Source organism: Cydia pomonella, chromosome 12, assembly GCF_033807575.1.
Source record: "Cydia pomonella isolate Wapato2018A chromosome 12, ilCydPomo1, whole genome shotgun sequence".
In the NCBI taxonomy this organism is placed as follows: domain Eukaryota; kingdom Metazoa; phylum Arthropoda; class Insecta; order Lepidoptera; family Tortricidae; genus Cydia; species Cydia pomonella.
Window position 1 is genome coordinate 12,753,192 of NC_084714.1, and position 20,084 is coordinate 12,773,275.

General features: G+C 41.7%; 1 protein-coding gene across 1 annotated transcript in view; it reads left to right on the plus strand.

The window, feature by feature from the left end:
* Positions 1-20,084, plus strand: part of LOC133523638 (F-actin-uncapping protein LRRC16A) — a 42,233-nt gene that overhangs the window by 1,393 nt on the left and 20,756 nt on the right. Inside the window, exons 3-18 of the mRNA XM_061859316.1 lie at positions 1,486-1,536; positions 1,779-1,887; positions 4,105-4,208; positions 4,734-4,846; positions 5,534-5,623; positions 6,965-7,230; positions 8,955-9,142; positions 11,741-11,818; positions 12,465-12,649; positions 13,143-13,294; positions 13,916-14,031; positions 14,455-14,526; positions 15,734-15,905; positions 17,321-17,456; positions 17,553-17,745; positions 18,678-18,796. Of these exons, the coding sequence (XP_061715300.1) occupies positions 1,486-1,536; positions 1,779-1,887; positions 4,105-4,208; positions 4,734-4,846; positions 5,534-5,623; positions 6,965-7,230; positions 8,955-9,142; positions 11,741-11,818; positions 12,465-12,649; positions 13,143-13,294; positions 13,916-14,031; positions 14,455-14,526; positions 15,734-15,905; positions 17,321-17,456; positions 17,553-17,745; positions 18,678-18,796 (2,144 nt within the window). The remainder of the gene's footprint in view (positions 1-1,485; positions 1,537-1,778; positions 1,888-4,104; positions 4,209-4,733; positions 4,847-5,533; positions 5,624-6,964; positions 7,231-8,954; positions 9,143-11,740; positions 11,819-12,464; positions 12,650-13,142; positions 13,295-13,915; positions 14,032-14,454; positions 14,527-15,733; positions 15,906-17,320; positions 17,457-17,552; positions 17,746-18,677; positions 18,797-20,084) is intronic.

A 20,084-nucleotide genomic window follows, 5' to 3' on the forward strand; every position in this document is an offset into this window, starting at 1 on the left:
AACCTGCCCAGCGGGTTGTCTGGCATCTGAACAAAGTTCACGAGCGCCCACCAGGTGGGTTTCTCGGCAGTGAATGTGTTAAGTAACTTTCTCAAAGACACCAGTATTCGAATTAACTACATTTTGGAGATTTTTTATCTTATAAGGCCCTTACAAGCATATACAGTTGCCTTAGGGCCTGTTTACATATAGATTAGTGCTTAGTATGAGTGTATACATTTGCTACTAAATTAAGTACTATGTCTTGGATGATCAATGTTAAAAAAGACATTAATAATTATGTATGTATGTATGTATGTATAAAGTCTTTATTGTACAAAAGACAAAATATAAATATGGCACCTGGATAAGCAGTACAGAGGTGAACTTATCCCACTACTCTTAATATGTCACAGTTTTCAATCATTTGGTTGAACTAAATGTGATGCCCGTGTTACAACAATGCTGTATGCAACATTTAAGAACTTTTTTCAAAATTAAAAAGAATAAAAAAATTATATATATATTTTTAATTAACTATGCCATTTAGTTTCCTTAAACATACTTTGGCATACCCCGGAGTTAATGGAAATGGAATCTATAAAAACAGTGTTTAGTTTTTCAGGGCCTTTTCCGCAACTCTACATCCATTGTGCGTATTTTGCGTGAAAAACACAGTGTATAAAAAAAAACTTAATCATATTACATCGCACTAATTTCTAGGTTTATTACCCCTCCCCCCCTCCTTGTCACACTTGGTCACATTTAGCAAACCCCTCCCCCCTGGTGTGACGTCACATTTTTCGCATTTTTTTTTTGCAACAAAATTGGTGAATCGAATTTGTTACTATTAATATTTTATCAAACTATTTTGGACAAAAGAAATATTAGTAATTATAACACAAAACTGACCAGGAAAGAAAATTAATCGCATAAAACTTTTTGACTGATTATCGTTCTAAAAACTCGTTATTTAACTGTACAGCGAATTTATATAAATAAATATAAATAAATAAATAAATATTATAGGACATTATTACACAAATTGACTAAGTCCCACTGTAAGCTCAATAAGGCTTGTGTTGTAGGTACCTAGACAACGATATATATAATTATAAATACATAGAAAACACCCATGACTAGGAAACAAATTTCAGTGTTCATCACACAAATATATGCTCTTACCAGGATTTGAACCCGGGACCATCAGCTTAATAGGCAGGGTCACTACCCACTAGGCCAGACCGGTCGTCAATATATTTGATGTAAAGTTTGTGACTCCCCCCTCTCCTTGTCTCAACATGTCACATTTTCTTGACCCCCTCCCTCCCCCTAAACGTGTGATGTAATTAATGGATGACCCCTAATTAGTTGAAAAAATATATAGAATAGGAAATATGTTACAGCTAGGCTAGACAATAACTATAGGACTACACAATATCAAAATTATGACATAACAGATAAATATCTACATAGATAACTAGTCATTTCGTAATATGTTTTCAGGTTGTGACATCATATAGAATCTTTATAACAACAGCCAAAGTCCCAACTAGGGTAAGAACTCGCAAGTACCATTTGCATGTCATTAATAATTAGGTGGGTCCACACAGAGCGAGCATATGCACGAAGCAATTTCTCGCATGCATATGTGTTTGCTTGTTCTGTGTGGACCTGCCTAATGACTCCCATCAATCAAATTGAGGAAGCTCATGTGATCTCTAGTGCAATTCATCAATTGATTCATGCAATTGCATGATTATTATTTTGGTGATTTTTTTTAATAATATTTTTTTTAGGTTGACAATGGATTTCACTTGATGGAAATAGAGGCAATTGAAAGTAAAAAGGCAAACCACTTGTCGATAACACTCATTCATGAACACAAACCAGTGTCTATTCTCATTGGTAAGTGACTAATTGCTACTATTGTATGCTAAGCAGCCGCTGACACTGACACCAAACCAAGTAATGTGATGTTTTTCCTTGTAAACATTCTGCATTGTTTCTTTTTTGTGTGTTTATAGACAATTAAATAACATGTTAACAGTTTGATGCAGCATAGCTTTGTGTAGTGATAGTGGATTAGGCCAAATATATTGTAGGACACCTTGATTACCATAGAAATAAGGATGTGTTTCAAAATTTTGGCCACTTTGGCAATCAGGATATATCTATTGAATGCTGACAGTACAATAGTGAAATGAAATAATTATTTGGTCAGCATTTTTAAAGATTTTTAAGAGTCCCTGGCAAGTTGGGCCGTATTTCACCTTCCCAAACAAACAGACTTTAGTTCTCATTTTAAATCTATAATGTGTTAGATTGTAATGAAATTTTGAACATACAATGACATAAGGTATCCTGTAATTAGTTTACATAGCTGCAGGTTATATAACAAACAAGTTTTGTATCAAAAACTTAAATTCACTGTATTATTTTTTACTATATCTGAAGCTACATAAACTAATTAATTACATGACTAGATATACCTTATCCTATTATAAGTACAAAGTTTCAGAGCAATCTACGAGGGTGGATTGAAAAATTCGCGGCCTGAATATTAAAAACAAAACAGAGGTTTTTTTTAATTTATTTTTATTTTTCTACATAGTCCCCGTCGAGTTGAATGCACTTGTTCCATCTGGATTCCAGAGCCATTACACCACTTTTGAAGAAGATTTCCTCGAGACCTTCAAAATAGGCATCCACCTCAGCTTGGACCTCGGCGTTGCTTGAAAATTTCATACCACCCATATGTTTTTTTAAATTGGGGAACAGATGAAAGTCCGATGGTGCTAAATCGGGTGAATAGGGTGGGTGGGGCAATAATTCAAACCCACATTTGGCAATCTCCGCCATCGATTTTAGTGACGTGTGAACACGTGCATTGTCCTGGTGGAAGATAACTTTCTTTGTCAACATTCCAGGTCTTTTTATCTTCAGAGCCTCGCGTAATCTGCGTAATAACTCGCAGTAATAGTCGGAATTTATGGTTTTACCCCTCTGGAGATAGTAAACCATTATTATTCCCTTTGCATCTCAGAAAACAGATGCCATGACTTTATTGGCCGACAAAATTGCTTTGGCTTTTTTGGGAGGCGGAGATCCAGGACGAACCCACTGTTTCGATTGCTGTTTGGTCTCTGGTGTATAGTGGTGGACCCACGTCTCGTCCATAGTTACAAATCTGTCCAAAAAGTCTTGAGTATCGGCTTCATACAGGTCTAGACATTCACGTGAATTAGTACGGCGAGCGATTTTTTGTTCCACTGAAAGAAGCCTCGGGACCCATCTCGCCGACACCTTGGAAAAACCTAATTCGTTGACTATAATATTTTGAGTTCTTTCATAAGAGATGCCTACGATGTCAGCTATTTCCCGCACCTTTAATCGCCGGTCTTTCATTTTCATTTCGCATATAATTGCCACATTGTCCGTGTTAGTCACCGTTGTTGGCCTCCCGGGACGAGGGTCATCTGCGATACTATCTCGTCCACGCTTGAATTCAGCTGCCCATTTTTTCACCATCGTATATGATGGTCAGGATTGCCCTAATGTACTTTGCATATCATCATAAATTTACTTCGGTGTCAATCCTTTTTTATGCAGGTATTTAATCACAGCACGCTGCTCTAATTTCTCCATTTTCACGATATCTACCGACACGTAACTTTAAATATGCCGTAAAATGTCTTTTAAATATAGACGCCAATTGAAATTTCGCGGGAAGATAGTTGAATAATGACAGTTCAAAATGGCGTCAGAAAAAAGAAAAAAGTTTTTTTTTTAATTGGCCAGGCCGCGAATTTTTCAATCAACCCTCGTAGCTAATTGTTTTAAAATAAAATGAGAGTGTAACTACGTTTGTATTGAGAACCAAGCTTGCTGGGGACCTTTAATGTATCAAAACGTGACAAATATTTATACCCAATTTTTAAAATTGCATTTATTTGTACTTTAACCCCCTTATTCATAAACGCGTACTAAAGTTACGATGCCGCTGATAATCGTTTGTCCCTTTCCGACGTATTGGTATGATGGAAAGGGACAAACGATTATTAGCGGCATCGTAACTTTAGTACACGTTTATGAATAAGGGGGTAAATATATAATTTTTACCAGGTGAAGAAAAGCAATCAGAAGGTGTTATGAATGTTATGCATGCACTTGTTGCTGCCTTTGACGACTTATATCCAAATGTACCCATAGAGGATATAATATGCAAGGTAAAAAAAAATACTGTCTATTTTTATAACTCTTAAATTACGTGCAATTTAGGTGCTTAGGAGCGAAGTGAGAGAGGGATGTCAGTATAATACGCGCATAGCATTGTCTCGCTCAAACATCAGAGCGATGTGTGAATTGGATCCAGTGTGCTAAGCGCCTTAGGCTTGACTGATTACCTTAATTTGTGTTATTAATTGGCAACAAAAGGTCCATTGACTTCATCATTTACAATGTACACTCATGCGTAATTGAGCCAATTTCAACTTGTTAATTTTGTTAGAAGGAATAAGAAAGTTACCTATCTATGTACCAATATATGTAATTATTTAAATAGTAGATTATAGACTGGAAATGTGACATAGTGATAGACTTCATAACTTTTTTATACACTTTTGAGTAGAAGCAAGGTTTACAGGGACAATACAATGGAAATTCAAATTTTTTATACCAATAATTAAAAACTATACTAATATTGATACATTTATGGTTTAACATAATATATACTAAGTTTGATATATTTACAGGTCAATTTACCGTTTCAACTTCAACAAGTAAGCGGCACTAGGAAACATTCTACTTGTGGGGATTTCTCTAATCAATATGCGGCTATGTGTGATCTTTGCCAAACTCCGTTTAGGTAAGTTCATGTTAACAATGTATTCAACTGTCTAATTTAATTGTACGTATAATAGTCAAAATCGATCAAATATTCTAATGGGTCACTCAGTAATTGAGGTTGAATTTCGTTCGTTTCGAGGACTCTCAACAAAAACACCACTTTCAGCAAAGGCCCGTCATAGGTCGTAGGTTCATCATCATCTTCCTCGCGTTATCCCGGCTTTTTGCCACGGGAGCTTGGGGTCCGCTGGGCAACAAATCCCAAGAATTAGCGTAGTTTTTGCGAAAGCAACTGCCATCTGACCTAATTCATCCTAGAGGGTTAAATTAGGTCTTATCGGGATCAGCCCGGTTTCCTCACGATGTTTTTCTTCAACCAAAAATGACTGGTAGGTAAATACCAAATTATATTTCGTAAGTAAGTGCAGCCTAAAAACTATTTCGTAAGAAAGTGTCATAAAACTGATTGGTACAAGCCGAGGTTTGAACCCGCGACGCCCGGATTAGGATTAGGATAGTGCTTATTGCGCGCGCGTCATAGGTCGTAGGTTATATAGGTGTATAGCTTAATCTCTTATGGTAGACCAATTTAGAATACCTACCTAATTAAAAACAAAGGGTAGTTCTTAGGTATACTATGGAACTGCGGATTGGATTGGATTATACTGTAACACCTGAATTGTGTTTAAAATGATGTCTTTTTTAGGGCCGAGGTGGCGTGGGATATCGACACCATCTACTTGGCGCACGATATTAGAATGCTACATCTGAAGGACTTCGACCATTTAGATCAAAGGTAATGGTGTTGTTTTCAAGCAAAATGGTGCTATGGTTGTAGCTAACTGGTCATTTGAGGCAAGTGGCAGGATATATATCATCATGAGCATCATAATATCAGCCTTTTATCGCCCACTGCTGAGTATAAGCCTCTCTTCGAGTACGCCACTTCTCCCGGTCTTGAGCCAATCTCATCCAGAAGTGACCCCCAATCTTCCGAATGTCGTCCACCCAACGAGCCAACGGACACTAGGCACTCCTTTCGTTTGAAAGCGGCCACCATTCCGTTAGCACTGTGGCCCTCCTGCCATCACTCTGCCTGGCAACATGTAAAGTAATTTTTATTTCAGTTCATTAACAGTCCCGTCCGACCCACTTTAATTTGCTGATGACGTATCCAACGTCTTGCACCTTGGTGCTGCGTCGGATTTCGACATTCCTAACTCGGTCTTGAAGTTTGATGCCGAGCATGGCGCGCTCCATGACTCTCTGTGCCTCTCACATTTTATGCACGGCCTCCTTATTGAGCGTTCATATACATATGAGCTAGGAATCTGATTTTTACAGACGCGTATAGATAATTGTGAACCTGGCCCGCGTAATAGGTATTTCCGCTGATGATTGAACAATGGCTGTCGAATCGGAACAGTGTTGCATTGTCGTATTGATTAATCGACTGTAACATTCGCACATTACAGTGGCAAAAGCAGTTCATTTAAAAATGTATTAAACGTTGAAATCGTAATTATTGCCATTATCCACTTATAAGTGATAAATTTCGTAGAACGATAGTTATTGGAGCTGAAAATTTCTTGTTTGGCGACCGCGCATAGAGAAATATCGCCTAGGCATTTTTATACGTAGGTATTTATTTTTATTATACTTTTTTAGGGTTCCGTAGTCAACAAGGAATCCTGATAGTTTCGCCACGTCCGTCTGTCCGTGGCTTTGCTTCGTGATTGTTAGTGCTAGAAAGCTGCAATTTGCCATGTATACATAAATTATACATGGCGAAAGAACGGTGAAAAGTAGAAACAAAATTAAGGGTACCTCAGTCAGCATCAATAGTAGCGGATGAAACAACGCGCCAAAAGTATCTGACATCCCAGATAACTTAAAAAAAAAAAGATAAATTTCTAAAATTCACATTCAAAAGTATATCCTTTACAGTCTTAGTTGTTCTATATTAAATACATCTCTTTTTGTTAAGCTGTTACAGAATTTTGATGCTGACTGTACCTCCCATAAAAACTGTTTTTTATTTTAGTGAAAACTATGCGGTGAGGACACCGATTTACGTTGCTCGTTTTGTTTTCTGCTCATCGGATGAACACAGCCTAAAATACCATACCTATTCCAGAGACCTGATTCCACTGCTGATCGCGTTACAACACAACACATGGTTCACCGGCGTGTGTGGCGACGGCGTTCGCGTCGGCGGCGAGGCCTGGGAGGCGTTGTGTCGCGTCGTGCGCTGCGCGGCGCCAGCGCCGCAGCGCCTGAGCTGGCGTGCGGCGGCGCTGCGGCACGACCATGCGGCGAGGTTAGGGCACGCTCTCGTTCGGGCGCGGCGTCGCCCAGCGATGCATACCATCGACTTTTCGCAGAATCATATTGAAGACAAAGGTGAGTGTTTACTGCTAAGCACAGCTTATGAAATGTCACATGTACGCTGCTTGTATGGTGGTTACGTATGGCTGCAATACAGCAAGAAAGACCAGCATTTGATCACTCATGTCTGAGGATCACTCGGAACACATGGTTCAATGTGTGATCGGACGGGGTACTGGGAACTGGGTGACGTTATTGCGCCTCAACGCCTGAACTCGCGTGCAGCGAAGAGTTTTTAGGTTAACGACACCTGTCAAGTTAGTTTGCTATACTAGAACCAGGCGTCCTCTGGCAGCTGGGAATCGGTGGAGGTCAGAAAATGCAAGTGACTTGAAGGGCGCAAGTTTTAGAGTTTTGGATTTAGTATTGTAGTAGTAGTAGTAAAACACTATTGTACAAAAAGGAACATAAAACGGGAAAGAACATACATCATTTGTACAAAGGCGAACTTATCCCTTTCAGGGATTTCTTCCAGTTAACCTTTGAGCAATTGAGGAAGAATTGGAGAACGGTAGACATTAAAACTGTGCTAAACGGCATAAAAGAAAATATTGTAATAATTAAGTAAGTATATATTCCTTATTGCACCATTTATAAAACAAATTCAAATCAGATTTACTGTGTAAATAAAGTTAGAAACAGGTGGTCTTATCGCTGTAAGCGATCTCAAAATAATAATCTAATTTAATTGATTATGTATTTAATTTACTTATATATAACATTACCAGGCATTTCTCTTACGGGAAAATAAGTGGTTTTTGTTCGTATTTGGTATTCTAATAATGATAAGGTATAGGACCTGGCCTCTATAAACAACACAACTTCGGCCCTCTTCCTGTGATCGGACGTTCCTTTTTTCCAACCGAAAAGTTTTGCTGGCCTTTCACTTTGACCTATGCCAATTAATGGCTGCCAGACGCAGCGAGCTAGTAATAAGCTAATGCGGGAGTTTCCAATGTTTTTCAGTCCGCGGCGCACTTGCAAGTTTAAAGTTTCATCTCGTCGCCCTATCCTAGCTATTCGAAATAGAATACGTAACAGGTAACATGGATGGCGAGAAGGATTGCCTCACGGCGCCCCTCTTTAGGGTTTGTGCACAAATCACGCGAGGTTTTTTCGGCTACTTTTTGACTCTCCCCCCACTCCCCCTTGGTGATATTTGGTAAGGTTCTTGGGTATTAACCCCCTTTCCCCCACATAACCTCACGTGTATTTTTATTTAAATTTTTCATTTGACTTAATTTTAAGATAAATAGGATTGTATAGAGTAAATCTTGTTTAGACTCGCTATTTTCAAGTGCCAAGTGAAGATTTATGTTTAACGAAACCGAGAAAAAGTATGTGGTAGATGTTTCCTTAGTTTCGTTCACTATAGAAATATACACATGAGGTCTCCATATTGGGGTACATACCCCCCCTCCCACAACGTGATCTATCGTGATTTTTCGTGACCCCCTCTCCCCCCCCTATCGAACCTCGCGTGATTTGTGCACAAGCCCTTACTGTCTACAGCGCACCAGGGCGCCGCGGCGCATAGTTTGGGAATCCCAGAGCTAATAGGAATTATACCTGTTTTATATGATTATGGGTACCTATTAGTATACTAAGTACGTAGGTTTCGTTGCTCTTAATCAAAATCGTTAACCATTTTCCTAGGCTAGCTTTTAGTCTAATGCGATATTAGCTGTATATCAGGAGATTTTTACATGTACAATATATTTTTAATGTGCCTTGTGTAGGTGCAATCAGCATACTATCTGGGCTGGCAATGAACCCCGACGGGCTGCGACAAATCTCGCTGTCGCAGTGCGGCCTCACGGGCAAGACGGTGTCGCACCTCGCCGCCATGCTCAACGACAACCCCTGCCACCTCTCCACGCTGTCGCATCTTGACCTGTCGCACAATAATCTCAAGGACGATGTTCACGTGAGTTACCTAGTGCGACACATCTCTCCACGCTGTCGCATCTCGACCTGTCGCACAATTAACCTAAAGGACGATGTTTACGTGAGTTACCTTGTGCGACACCTCTCTAAACGGTGTCGCACCTCGCCGTCATTCTTAACGACAACCCCTGCGATATCGCAGTGGGAAAGAGTATTCCGCCTGCAGAAACGTGCCGTCAGGATCATCGCGCGGGTGCCTGCTGATACCCCTGCCAAAGAGCTTTTTAAAAAGCTCAGTATTCTTACACTGCCTGCAATAGTAATCATGCACCATTGCAGGCAGCTATAGCTACCTAGCTATATACGTGAGAGGAAACTTGAACTCATTTAAAACGAAAGAGATGGGGTCTAATTACAATACGCGTAATGCTAAGAAACTAGTAGGAATTAGTAGGAAATTAAAAAAATCTAATAAATGAACTACAGAACCTACTTAGAACAAATCTATAACCTACAATTAGCACTTATAAAAACAATCGTACCGAATAAAATCAGAGAAAAGTATAAAAATGATAAAAAGGGTCTATTTAAACACTGCAATGTTATTAACGTCTTTAATAGGTTTTGCCTGTCCTTAGTATTAGAGGAGTGTGAAATTTTACCCTCATTAGATAAAAAAACTCGCTCAAGAAGTTACGTACTCTAGATTATTTACCTTCATATCCAATACCAAAAAGTAACAATGTATATGGTAAAAGAGTAACCGACTTTCTACTCCCACATATACTAAACACCTTACCTAAGAACTTACTGTATAATCTCATTAACACTGAAGGAAACCATGTCAAATGTATGTCATTACTAAAAAAATACTACCTAAGCCCAGAGTAATGTATATTAGATGTAAGTACAGAGATAATGTTTAAAGATAAATTAAGTTTACTGATCACCTGTTAGAGCTGTCGTTGTAAATTGATTCTACTGTCTCGTACATAAGGCCGATATTTAAACGATAGATACAATAACAGCTTCGACAGGAAAATATAACTAAGTATGTAATAATGGTATTAAGCATACGCGGATCGGTCCGCGCGATCTCGCCAACTATTACATAAACCCTAGAGGTTTTCAATAGTGGCTTTTTGTGTTAAATCTTGTTTCAAAATTAATAGTTAAAAAAAAAAACTCATGTAATGGGACCCACTGTTTATAATAATCTGCCACAAAACATTATTGACGCACCAAGTTTGTGCAAACTCGCTCGTTGAACACCCGTTCTACACCTACGAGGAGTTCATAATGCATACAGGGTCAGTACCTATCTGAACAAACTTTTAACTAAGAAACTGAATACTGAATATATATACCTTGTACCTAACCTGACATTTACTTGCGTTTCACCTATTTTTAAAATTAAATTTTACTTTAATTTTAATTTATATTTTGATTCTAATGTTATTTGAATTTCTAATCTCAATTTTAATTTATTGTAATTCTAATTTTATATTAGTTTTATTTTTTGACATGTAAATTGCCTTGTTTTTAATTTTATTTGGGATATTAATCCTAATACTAATTGATTTTAATTTTGATCTCATTGCATTGTTAATTTTATTTTTATTTTTATGTATATTTTGATCCTGATTCTAATTTCTGATCTCAATTTTAAATGTAAATAGGCTTTGTTTTAATTTTTATTATACATGTAAATTGACTTTATGCATAAATGCGTATGAGTGTATGAGTATGAGTATCTCCACGCTGTCGCATTTCGACCTGTCGCACAATAATCTCAAGGACGATGTTCACGTGAGTTACCTAGTACGACACATCTCTAGACGGTGTCACGGTGTCGCACCTCGCCGTCATGCTCAACGGCAATCCCTGCCATCTCTCTACGCTGTCGCATCTCGACCTGTCGCACAATAACCTCAAGGACGATGTTCACGTGATTTACCTAGTGCGACACATCTCTAAACGATGTCGCATTTCGCCGTCATGCTCAACGACAACCCCTGCTATCTCTCCACGCTGTCGCATCTCGACCTGTCGCACAATAACTTCAAAGACGAGGTTCACATGAGTTACCTAGTCCGACACATTTCTAGACGGTGTCACAGTGTCGCACCTCGCCGTCATGCTCCACGACAACCCCTTTTCGACCTGTCGCACAATAATCCCAAGGACTATGTTCACGTGAGTTATCTAGTGCGACATATCTTAACAAAGTTTATAATGATAATAATTAAGAATATACAATAAACGAATCAAATACTATTATAGTTATTATTTATTTTTTACAATAAAATTAGTCTTAGTACTAACAATTTACAAGTTTTTTATTTATTTTGTTTTTATACTACGTCGGTGGCAAACAAGCATACGGCCCGCCTGATGGTAAGCAGTCTCCGCAGCCTGTGTACGCCGTCAACTCCAGAGGAGTTACATGCGCGTTGCCGACCCTAACCCCCCCCCCCCCCCCCCCTTTCCCCCGTTGAGCTCTGGCAACCTTACTCACCGGCAGGAACATAACACTATGAGTAGGCTATTAAAAATATACATGTAACTGAATGCCCCGATAAATAGTGACTCAAACATTTGGTAATAAATATTAATGTTAAATTGTGTTTTCTTTCAGAATTTATACAACTTCCTGGCGCAACCGAACGTACTGACTCATCTCAATTTAACAAACACGGAAACCACATTAGAAAACGTAAGTTTTGATTATTTTGTATTTTTGTCCTGGGATAGGTTTGTTATTATTCATATTGTGACTTTATTCTCATACTTTTAGCAGGTTGTTGCCTATGGGATGGGACTCATATTTTGATGTAGTTATACGAAGTGGTAGTATTAGTATTTCTAACTTTTGTTTATCTACGTTCAAAAAGTTCCGATTTCAAATTATAATTGGCAAAATTATGTCAATTTATGATACTGTACCAGTTTACCGTGTTGATTGTATAGTCCTTATTATTTTTAATTGAATATTATTCTCTATTGGAATAAAAAAACCATTGTTGAGTCGAACAAAGCCTTGAGAATGGAAGAAGAAAGGTAAATAAAAATAATAATTCATTTTATAGCAAACCTCCAGCTCACTGTAGTAGTAGAAGTTGCGTCGAACGGCACGTGACAGATAATTCCCCTGCCCATTATGGAAAAAAATTTGCTGGATAGGTTCATATTTTGCTATTTAAACTGTCATATATATAAATACTTACAGTACTTATTAAAGCGAGTGTGGTCACACATTCGCTGCGAAAATTGACGTTAGCCACCCAAGAGCGCAGCAATTGCGCTTTAAACGGTACAAAATGTACGGCCGAATACCGCTAGAAGGATGATAACTGTTACAGATGTGGGGCGCACTGCTACGTGGCTGCGCAGCTCGGCTCTCGGAACTGCTCGTAGGCCGCAACCCCTGGTCGGCCGCGCGCCGCCCCAAGGACCCGCCTCCCTCCTTCCGCCAGTTCTTCACCGCCTGCCTCGCGCTCCACACACTCGACTTCTCCTACTGCAAGATGATGCCTGATGCACTCAAGTTAGTGTGTACAACCAAAGATACATTGAGTAACATGTGTAAATTCAAACACAATTTCGTGCTTCGAATTTGACAGGTAAACGAGATGGCATTGTACAGCTTCTATACATTTTGCGGTAGCTCTGATTGTCAAAAGTTGACGTTTGATACTTCAGTGACCGCAAAACTATGGACGGTAGAGAAGGAAGACAATCTGTTATGGCAGAATTGTTGCAAAAGTGACCAGCTTTCAGCTTTAAATAATAGTCCCTAATCTCCGGTGGCGCTAGGTAGGCTCATTCATGGGTATTACATAAACCATTGAGGATAACAATATAGAGATGAAATGGGGAAGGGCAACAAATAACCCGACCAAATTACGTAGGTTGTAGTTCACCACCTACTTCGCATATTACAGTGAATTTTGAATACGCCGTTGGCGAGCTATTAGCGATAGAATTCTGTACCTAGTAGTGCGATGGACTTAAATCCAATTTTTGTTTCATGTTGTCAGGAGCCTGCTACTGGGACTGGCATGCAACGAGAGCGCGACGGGCGTGAAGCTGAACCTCTCCGGCGTGCTGTCCTCGTCACAAGCGGCGCACGTGCTCGAGTCCTGCATCCACGGCGTGCGCTGCCTGCAGTCGCTCGACCTGTCCGACAACAGTTAGTATAATTATCATCATATTAGTCAGCTCATCCACTGCTGATTAGACCTTCCCAGAATATCTCCGCCCCAACAGCACGCTGCCCTCAACCAAAGGATTTCTGCATTAGGGATCAAATCATCTAAAGTCCGTCTAAGTCAATTTGGCAACGATTTGAATGGAGCAAAGTGAGCATGTGCCATTATAGACATCATATTTTCACAAAAAAATCACATTAACAGTGCCATGGCCACACTTTGTCATTGCAATACCATGCGGATAGATATCCACCTTGTTGAGAGAAAAAAAATGCTTTTTTTTTCTACGTCTTACGGTTGGCGGTCGCCACTGAAGAACCTTTTGCTGTGGCACGGCCATCAAGTTGTACGGGCAATGTGCCCCGCCCACTCAAGTAAAGGGATGTTGTCTGTATTTAAAATAAATTATTTCCAACCAGGCACGTAGTCGACTTAACCGTGACATCATTTGAGCAGTTTTCATATAAACGTGCATAGTGGCTAATTGTTTTGACATTCTAAAAAAGAAACTGATTTGACTCGTAGGAGATTACCCTATTTTGGAGACATATTTTTCTACTTTACATTAAAATACTTTATTAATATATGTAATGATTTTATAGGTATGGAATTAGAACTCTCCGGTATCGTCCGAGCAATTGGCAAGAACCACTCAATCCACCAGCTCTCGCTAAGCAGACTCACCGGAAAAAGATCTTATGCGCCACCTTTAATACAGGTAACTTCACGCTAATAGCTATATACTTTATAATGATTAATATTAGACCTTACCTCGAAGGAATAAAATTGATGTTGCGACATGTATACATCGACGCTAACTGCAAATAAGTTTTTGTCGATGCAACAAAGTGCCAAGAATATGTATACACGACTTTATTGCGCATATATATATATATATTAAGGTAGTGTGTACATATTTTTGCCACTTTGTCCGTATCGATATTTAATACCTTGACTGTACCTGCATCTCAACTGAATTTGGTAAATTCATAATATTCGTTATAAAAATAATCATACTACTAGCGCTAATAATCAAATATTCGTCTTGGTTAAAGAGAGTGAGTATATTTTATGTTATAGACATATTTACACTAACAGGTATGACTATCAAGATTAATATCTGTTTCTTTTTTGTTAACAGGCATTAGTTCATGTTCTACAAGAACCAGACACAGCTTTAATTTCTTTGGACCTTAGTGATTGTAAACTGAAGGTATGTAACATCTATTTTGCGCTTTAATCCGTTTCATTATTCGTCATTGATGTAAGTATAATTAACTGGATTCACAATCAGCCGAAAAAAATAGCCCCATAAAAGTAATGCTCGAACGGCTTTAGCATGAGTTTTGCTCCCAGTCTCGTTTCGGTCGACAACGACAACTGTCAAAGACGACGAAATGTTCTGTGAAAAAATGCGCCTATAATAGCGAAACAACAAGAAAAAAGGATGGCATATATTTTTTTCAGTGAGTTCTATTGAAATTTTAACAGAACTAATGTGAATTCTTCGTAATTGTCGCATCAAATTGACAACAATGACAAGTGTCAATTCTAAAGGGTCGTTCAGAAACGTGCTTTCGTACTTTTTTGAAGTAACATGATAATAAATATAAATGTATGATGTATCTGTTTTTTATTAAAACAGAGTTAAAGTATAGCGAAATAGTAATAAACACACTTGCTTTTATAATAAAACTTTGATTTTTTTGTTGTTTATTTCACTGCATGTTTGAGAAAAGCACTATACATACCTCGGCGGAAAATATAGGGATGCCCGCCTCAGACCTATCCGTCTATATGTCTTTGGCCGGCAACTCCTTTCGTTCCGGCCTCTGTAGTAATGTACTATTACGTCACATCCACCAGAAGAAGAACATAACAACAATCATATAATTGTTGTAATAAAGTCGATAACCAACCTGGTTGTAACTATACGTTTACATTACATTGCGAAAAAAGAAAGCTTCAAAAGTAAATGTAGATCAAAAAGACAATTATACAACAAATTGAATTTATTTCAAGGAAACTAGGTGTTTTTTAAGTCGTTTTATTTTATATTTATGTACGTAGTAAAATGTTCTTCTAAAGCAGTAAACAACAGTTATTTGTTTTACAAGGGGGCAAAGTGGTTGTTTGATTTAGTGATGACTTATTTTTCAAAATTTTATAAAAATACACGTCCAGATCGCTTACCTTCTTTCCAATGCTAAAAATAACGAACTATAGCGACCCGCCCCGGCTTCGCACGTGTTCACAAATTATACACATAAACCTTCCTCGAGAATCACTCTATTTATAGGTGACAAGCGCATGAAAATCCGTTTAGTAGTTTTTGAGTTTATGATAACCGACGCTAAAGTCGCTTATTGTGTGTACGTGGAGTGTCCCGCCTGACCTGAAGCGACCGCCCCGCTCCGCAGGGCGACCTGTACGGGCTGCTGAACGCGCTGGGCGGCGCGCGGCGGCTGCGCACGCTGGACGTGGGCGGCAACCTGGCCGGCGACGCGGGCGCGCGCCTGCTGGCCAAGGCGCTGCAGTGCAACTGCACGCTGCACACGCTCTACATCGACAGGAACGCCTTCAGCCTGCAAGGTATAGCCGTAGCCACTGACTGTACGGGCTGCTGAACGCGCTGGGCGGCGCGCGGCGGCTGCGCACGCTGGACGTGGGCGGCAACCTGGCCGGCGACGCGGGCGCGCGCCTGCTGGCCAAGGCGCTGCAGTGCAACTGCACGCTGCACACGCTCTACATCGACAGGAACGCCTTCAGCCTGCAAGGTATAGCCGTAGCCACTGACTGTACGGGCTGCTGAACGCGCTGGGCGGCGCGCGGCGGCTGCGCACGCTGGACGTGGGCGGCAACCTGGCCGGCGACGCGGGCGCGCGCCTGCTGGCCAAGGCGCTGCAGTGCAACTGCACGCTGCACACGCTCTACATCGACAGGAACGCCTTCAGCCTGCAAGGTATAGCCGTAGCCACTGACTGTACGGGCTGCTGAACGCGCTGGGCGGCGCGCGGCGGCTGCGCACGCTGGACGTGGGCGGCAACCTGGCCGGCGACGCGGGCGCGCGCCTGCTGGCCAAGGCGCTGCAGTGCAACTGCACGCTGCACACGCTCTACATCGACAGGAACGCCTTCAGCCTGCAAGGTATAGCCGTAGCCACTGACTGTACGGGCTGCTGAACGCGCTGGGCGGCGCGCGGCGGCTGCGCACGCTGGACGTGGGCGGCAACCTGGCCGGCGACGCGGGCGCGCGCCTGCTGGCCAAGGCGCTGCAGTGCAACTGCACGCTGCACACGCTCTACATCGACAGGAACGCCTTCAGCCTGCAAGGTATAGCCGTAGCCACTGACTGTACGGGCTGCTGAACGCGCTGGGCGGCGCGCGGCGCGCGGCGGCTGCGCACGCTGGACGTGGGCGGCAACCTGGCCGGCGACGCGGGCGCGCGCCTGCTGGCCAAGGCGCTGCAGTGCAACTGCACGCTGCACACGCTCTACATCGACAGGAACGCCTTCAGTCTGCAAGGTATAGCCTTAGCCACTGACTGTACGGGCTGCTGAACGCGCTGGGCGGCGCGCGGCGGCTGCGCACGCTGGACGTGGGCGGCAACCTGGCCGGCGACGCGGGCGCGCGCCTGCTGGCCAAGGCGCTGCAGTGCAACTGCACGCTGCACACGCTCTACATCGACAGGAACGCCTTCAGTCTGCAAGGTATAGCCTTAGCCACTGACTGTACGGGCTGCTGAACGCGCTGGGCGGCGCGCGGCGGCTGCGCACGCTGGACGTGGGCGGCAACCTGGCCGGCGACGCGGGCGCGCGCCTGCTATGTATGTAGGTAAAACATAAAATCCGCAACAAGCTTTGTTCAAAAATAAATAAATATATATATTTGTCTCACTCATTTTTTTTTCATTTTTTTTGAAAACAAACAGACTTTTACAATATCTAAAGTAAATGAACTAAAAATAGGCCTAAAGTTTCCTACATAGTAGTATTGTTTATCTGGCAGGTCTCACAGACATCGCGATGGCGCTCCGGCGCTCGGTATCGGTGCGGCGCGTGGAGTTCCCGGGCTGCGACGCGGCGGCCGGCGGCCGCGGCGCCAGCGAGCGCGTCGCCGCCCTGTGGCGCGAGTTACATGAGCGGTACGAGTGCAAAAGCTTTCAGTTCGTGGCCTACACTGCAGTGGGCAAATGGGACGACCGGAATTTCAATTAATCACATTTGATTGGTTTATGCAGGTTAGCAAACAACGCAGCACCCGCCACCACGCACACACTGCGCGCTCTAGCACTAGAGCGCGCGTGGGGCGGCGGGGAGGCGGCGGCGGCGCTGGCCGCGCAGGCCGCCGCCGCGCTGCCGCCGCCGCCGCTGCCCGCCGCGCTCGAGCGCGCCGCCGCCGCCGCGCACCACCTGCTGCACCAGTACCTGCAGGTACCATTGTATGCGACTACTGATAGCGGTTAACTTATCGACGGAGAAGTTATGGATAGAATCGCAGGCAGAGTGGGACAGTCTGCTCATTCCAATGTGAGAGTAATGCTAGTCACCGTTTTATTACACGCTTGATGAAATTTAATATGTTAATTTATGTCTAAATCACATAATTATGTAAAAACACATCATTTCCACTCATCATAGTCGCTAGGTAGGGGACCCTAGCGACTATGATATGACCCATATGGTGGAAAATTTACTGCCTATGGGTGAGGTCTTGGAAGCTCAGATGGCAGAGCGCTGGAGTATCGATCCAGAGGCCGTGAGTTCAAATCTCACCCAAGACAGTAATTTTTCCACTTTTAAATTTATTCTAAGCTTAACATCATTATGCATCAGCAATAAAAAATACCGGATAAGTGCAAGTCGGACTCGCCCACCAAGGGTTCCGTACTTTTTAGTATTTGTTGTTACAGCGGCAACAGAAATACGTCATCTGTGAAAATTTCAACTGTCTAGCTATCACGGTTCATGAGATACAGCCTGATGACAGACGGACGGACTGACAGCGGAGTCTTAGTAATAGGGTCCCGTTTTACCCTTTGGGTACGGAACCCTAAAAAACAAACAATGAATTCGTCACTGACGCTAGGTACTTCAACTACCGCGCGTAAGGCCGCTCCGAGCGGCACTATCAAAATGTACAGACTTGAATGAATCTGTTCTGGGCGACACGCTTGCCGCGTCGGCCGCCGCCCCACTCGCAGAGCCGCGCGCCGCGTGCGTCCAGTCCGCGGCCTAATAGTCTACCGATATAACCAACGTTCCTTCCCTAAAAAACGTATAACATAAATTAGGTTTTTGTTATCTTGACATTCGTACAATTATCGAATATTTTCTAATGTGTTTCGTGTGTAATGATGTTTCAGAGATGCAGCGAAGTGTTCGCGGCCATGGGCGGCAGCGGCGCGAGCGGCGAGCTCGTCACGCTGCAGGCCGTGCGCGACGCCATGGCGCCGTGCTCCAACACGTTGCAGGACCTGCTCAAGTGAGTCGTCAGCTTGTCAGACTAACCGCCATTGTTACACTTTCTTTAGGCCGTGAATTAGACTCTAGTGGGCAGCGAAGTAATATCGGCTAGTATGCTTAACAAGAGTGCACCGCCACAGTATCTTGCGCGCGAGATAGAGTATCAATATTTTTCTAACTGTATTCATTAGAAAGTGACAGTTAGTCTATCTCACGCGTGAAAGTAAATGACTAAGGCTGGCTGTGGGTTCAAGTTCTTCTCTCACTGTTACTGAGCGTAAGCGTGAGCAAGACGGCTGTGCGTGCCCGGGATCACTGATATCATGTTTTTGAATTGTTATATTTAATAACTTTAATAAGTTTTAACGAAAAAAAGGAATCGATGAGTTCGTTTAAAAGCAAAATTGCTCATGTTTAGAAGCAATTTTCATATTTTTAGATTTTGTGCAAAAATTGTTAGATATTTTTAAATTGCATATAAGACTTCTGTTCGTGATTTCTTTTCTATCGAGCGAAAGTCAAGGAATCAGGTTTCGAATCGATGAAGTTACTCGGGAAAAGCCTCAAGGCTGTTCATATTTTTGGCAACGGTATAATATCTAAAAAAGGGCTATGATTTTTCAAAAGCTCTGTTGGCTGAACCTACTGCACCTTAAGAGTCGCTTGCGCTGACCCACTTCATCAAGGTCGCAACATTAGCATTAAGCACCTTTGGTTAAAAACTCCCAGTTAAATTTTCGTGTTAGGGTAAAAACCGATCCAATTATTGTTCATGTTATCCACGATGACGCGCAGGTTTGTCTAATCTAACCTTTAATAACATGACATTTTTTTTATTTTTTTATTATTGAATAAACAAACAATTTACAGTCTAGAATTATGAGTGCCTTAGCACGTACCTTCGTGAATTACACGATCTATAGTTGTTACCACTTGCGAACCGAAACGATTTTGTGTTTAAAACACATGTGACTTTCTAAACGCGTTTATTTTATACAATTCAATGTACTAATCAATAATAAATCAATTAAACAAAGGCAAATAAAATCAATGATGTGTCAAACGCCCGGTTAACACTAATAGAAATAAGACGCCGAAGCGATTACGAAATAATTGCATTATCGGTGCGAGGCACTACAAATGCAAGGTGCATGTCGCTGCTTGCTTGTAAAGGGTTTAGCGTGCACTGACTACACCCTCGTACTGAATATACGTGTGTCCTTGACCCGGTCAGACGCGACTAGAAGCAACTGATTCTCATTGTCCAATACAATTAAATATCTATATTAAATAAGTGTAACTGAATA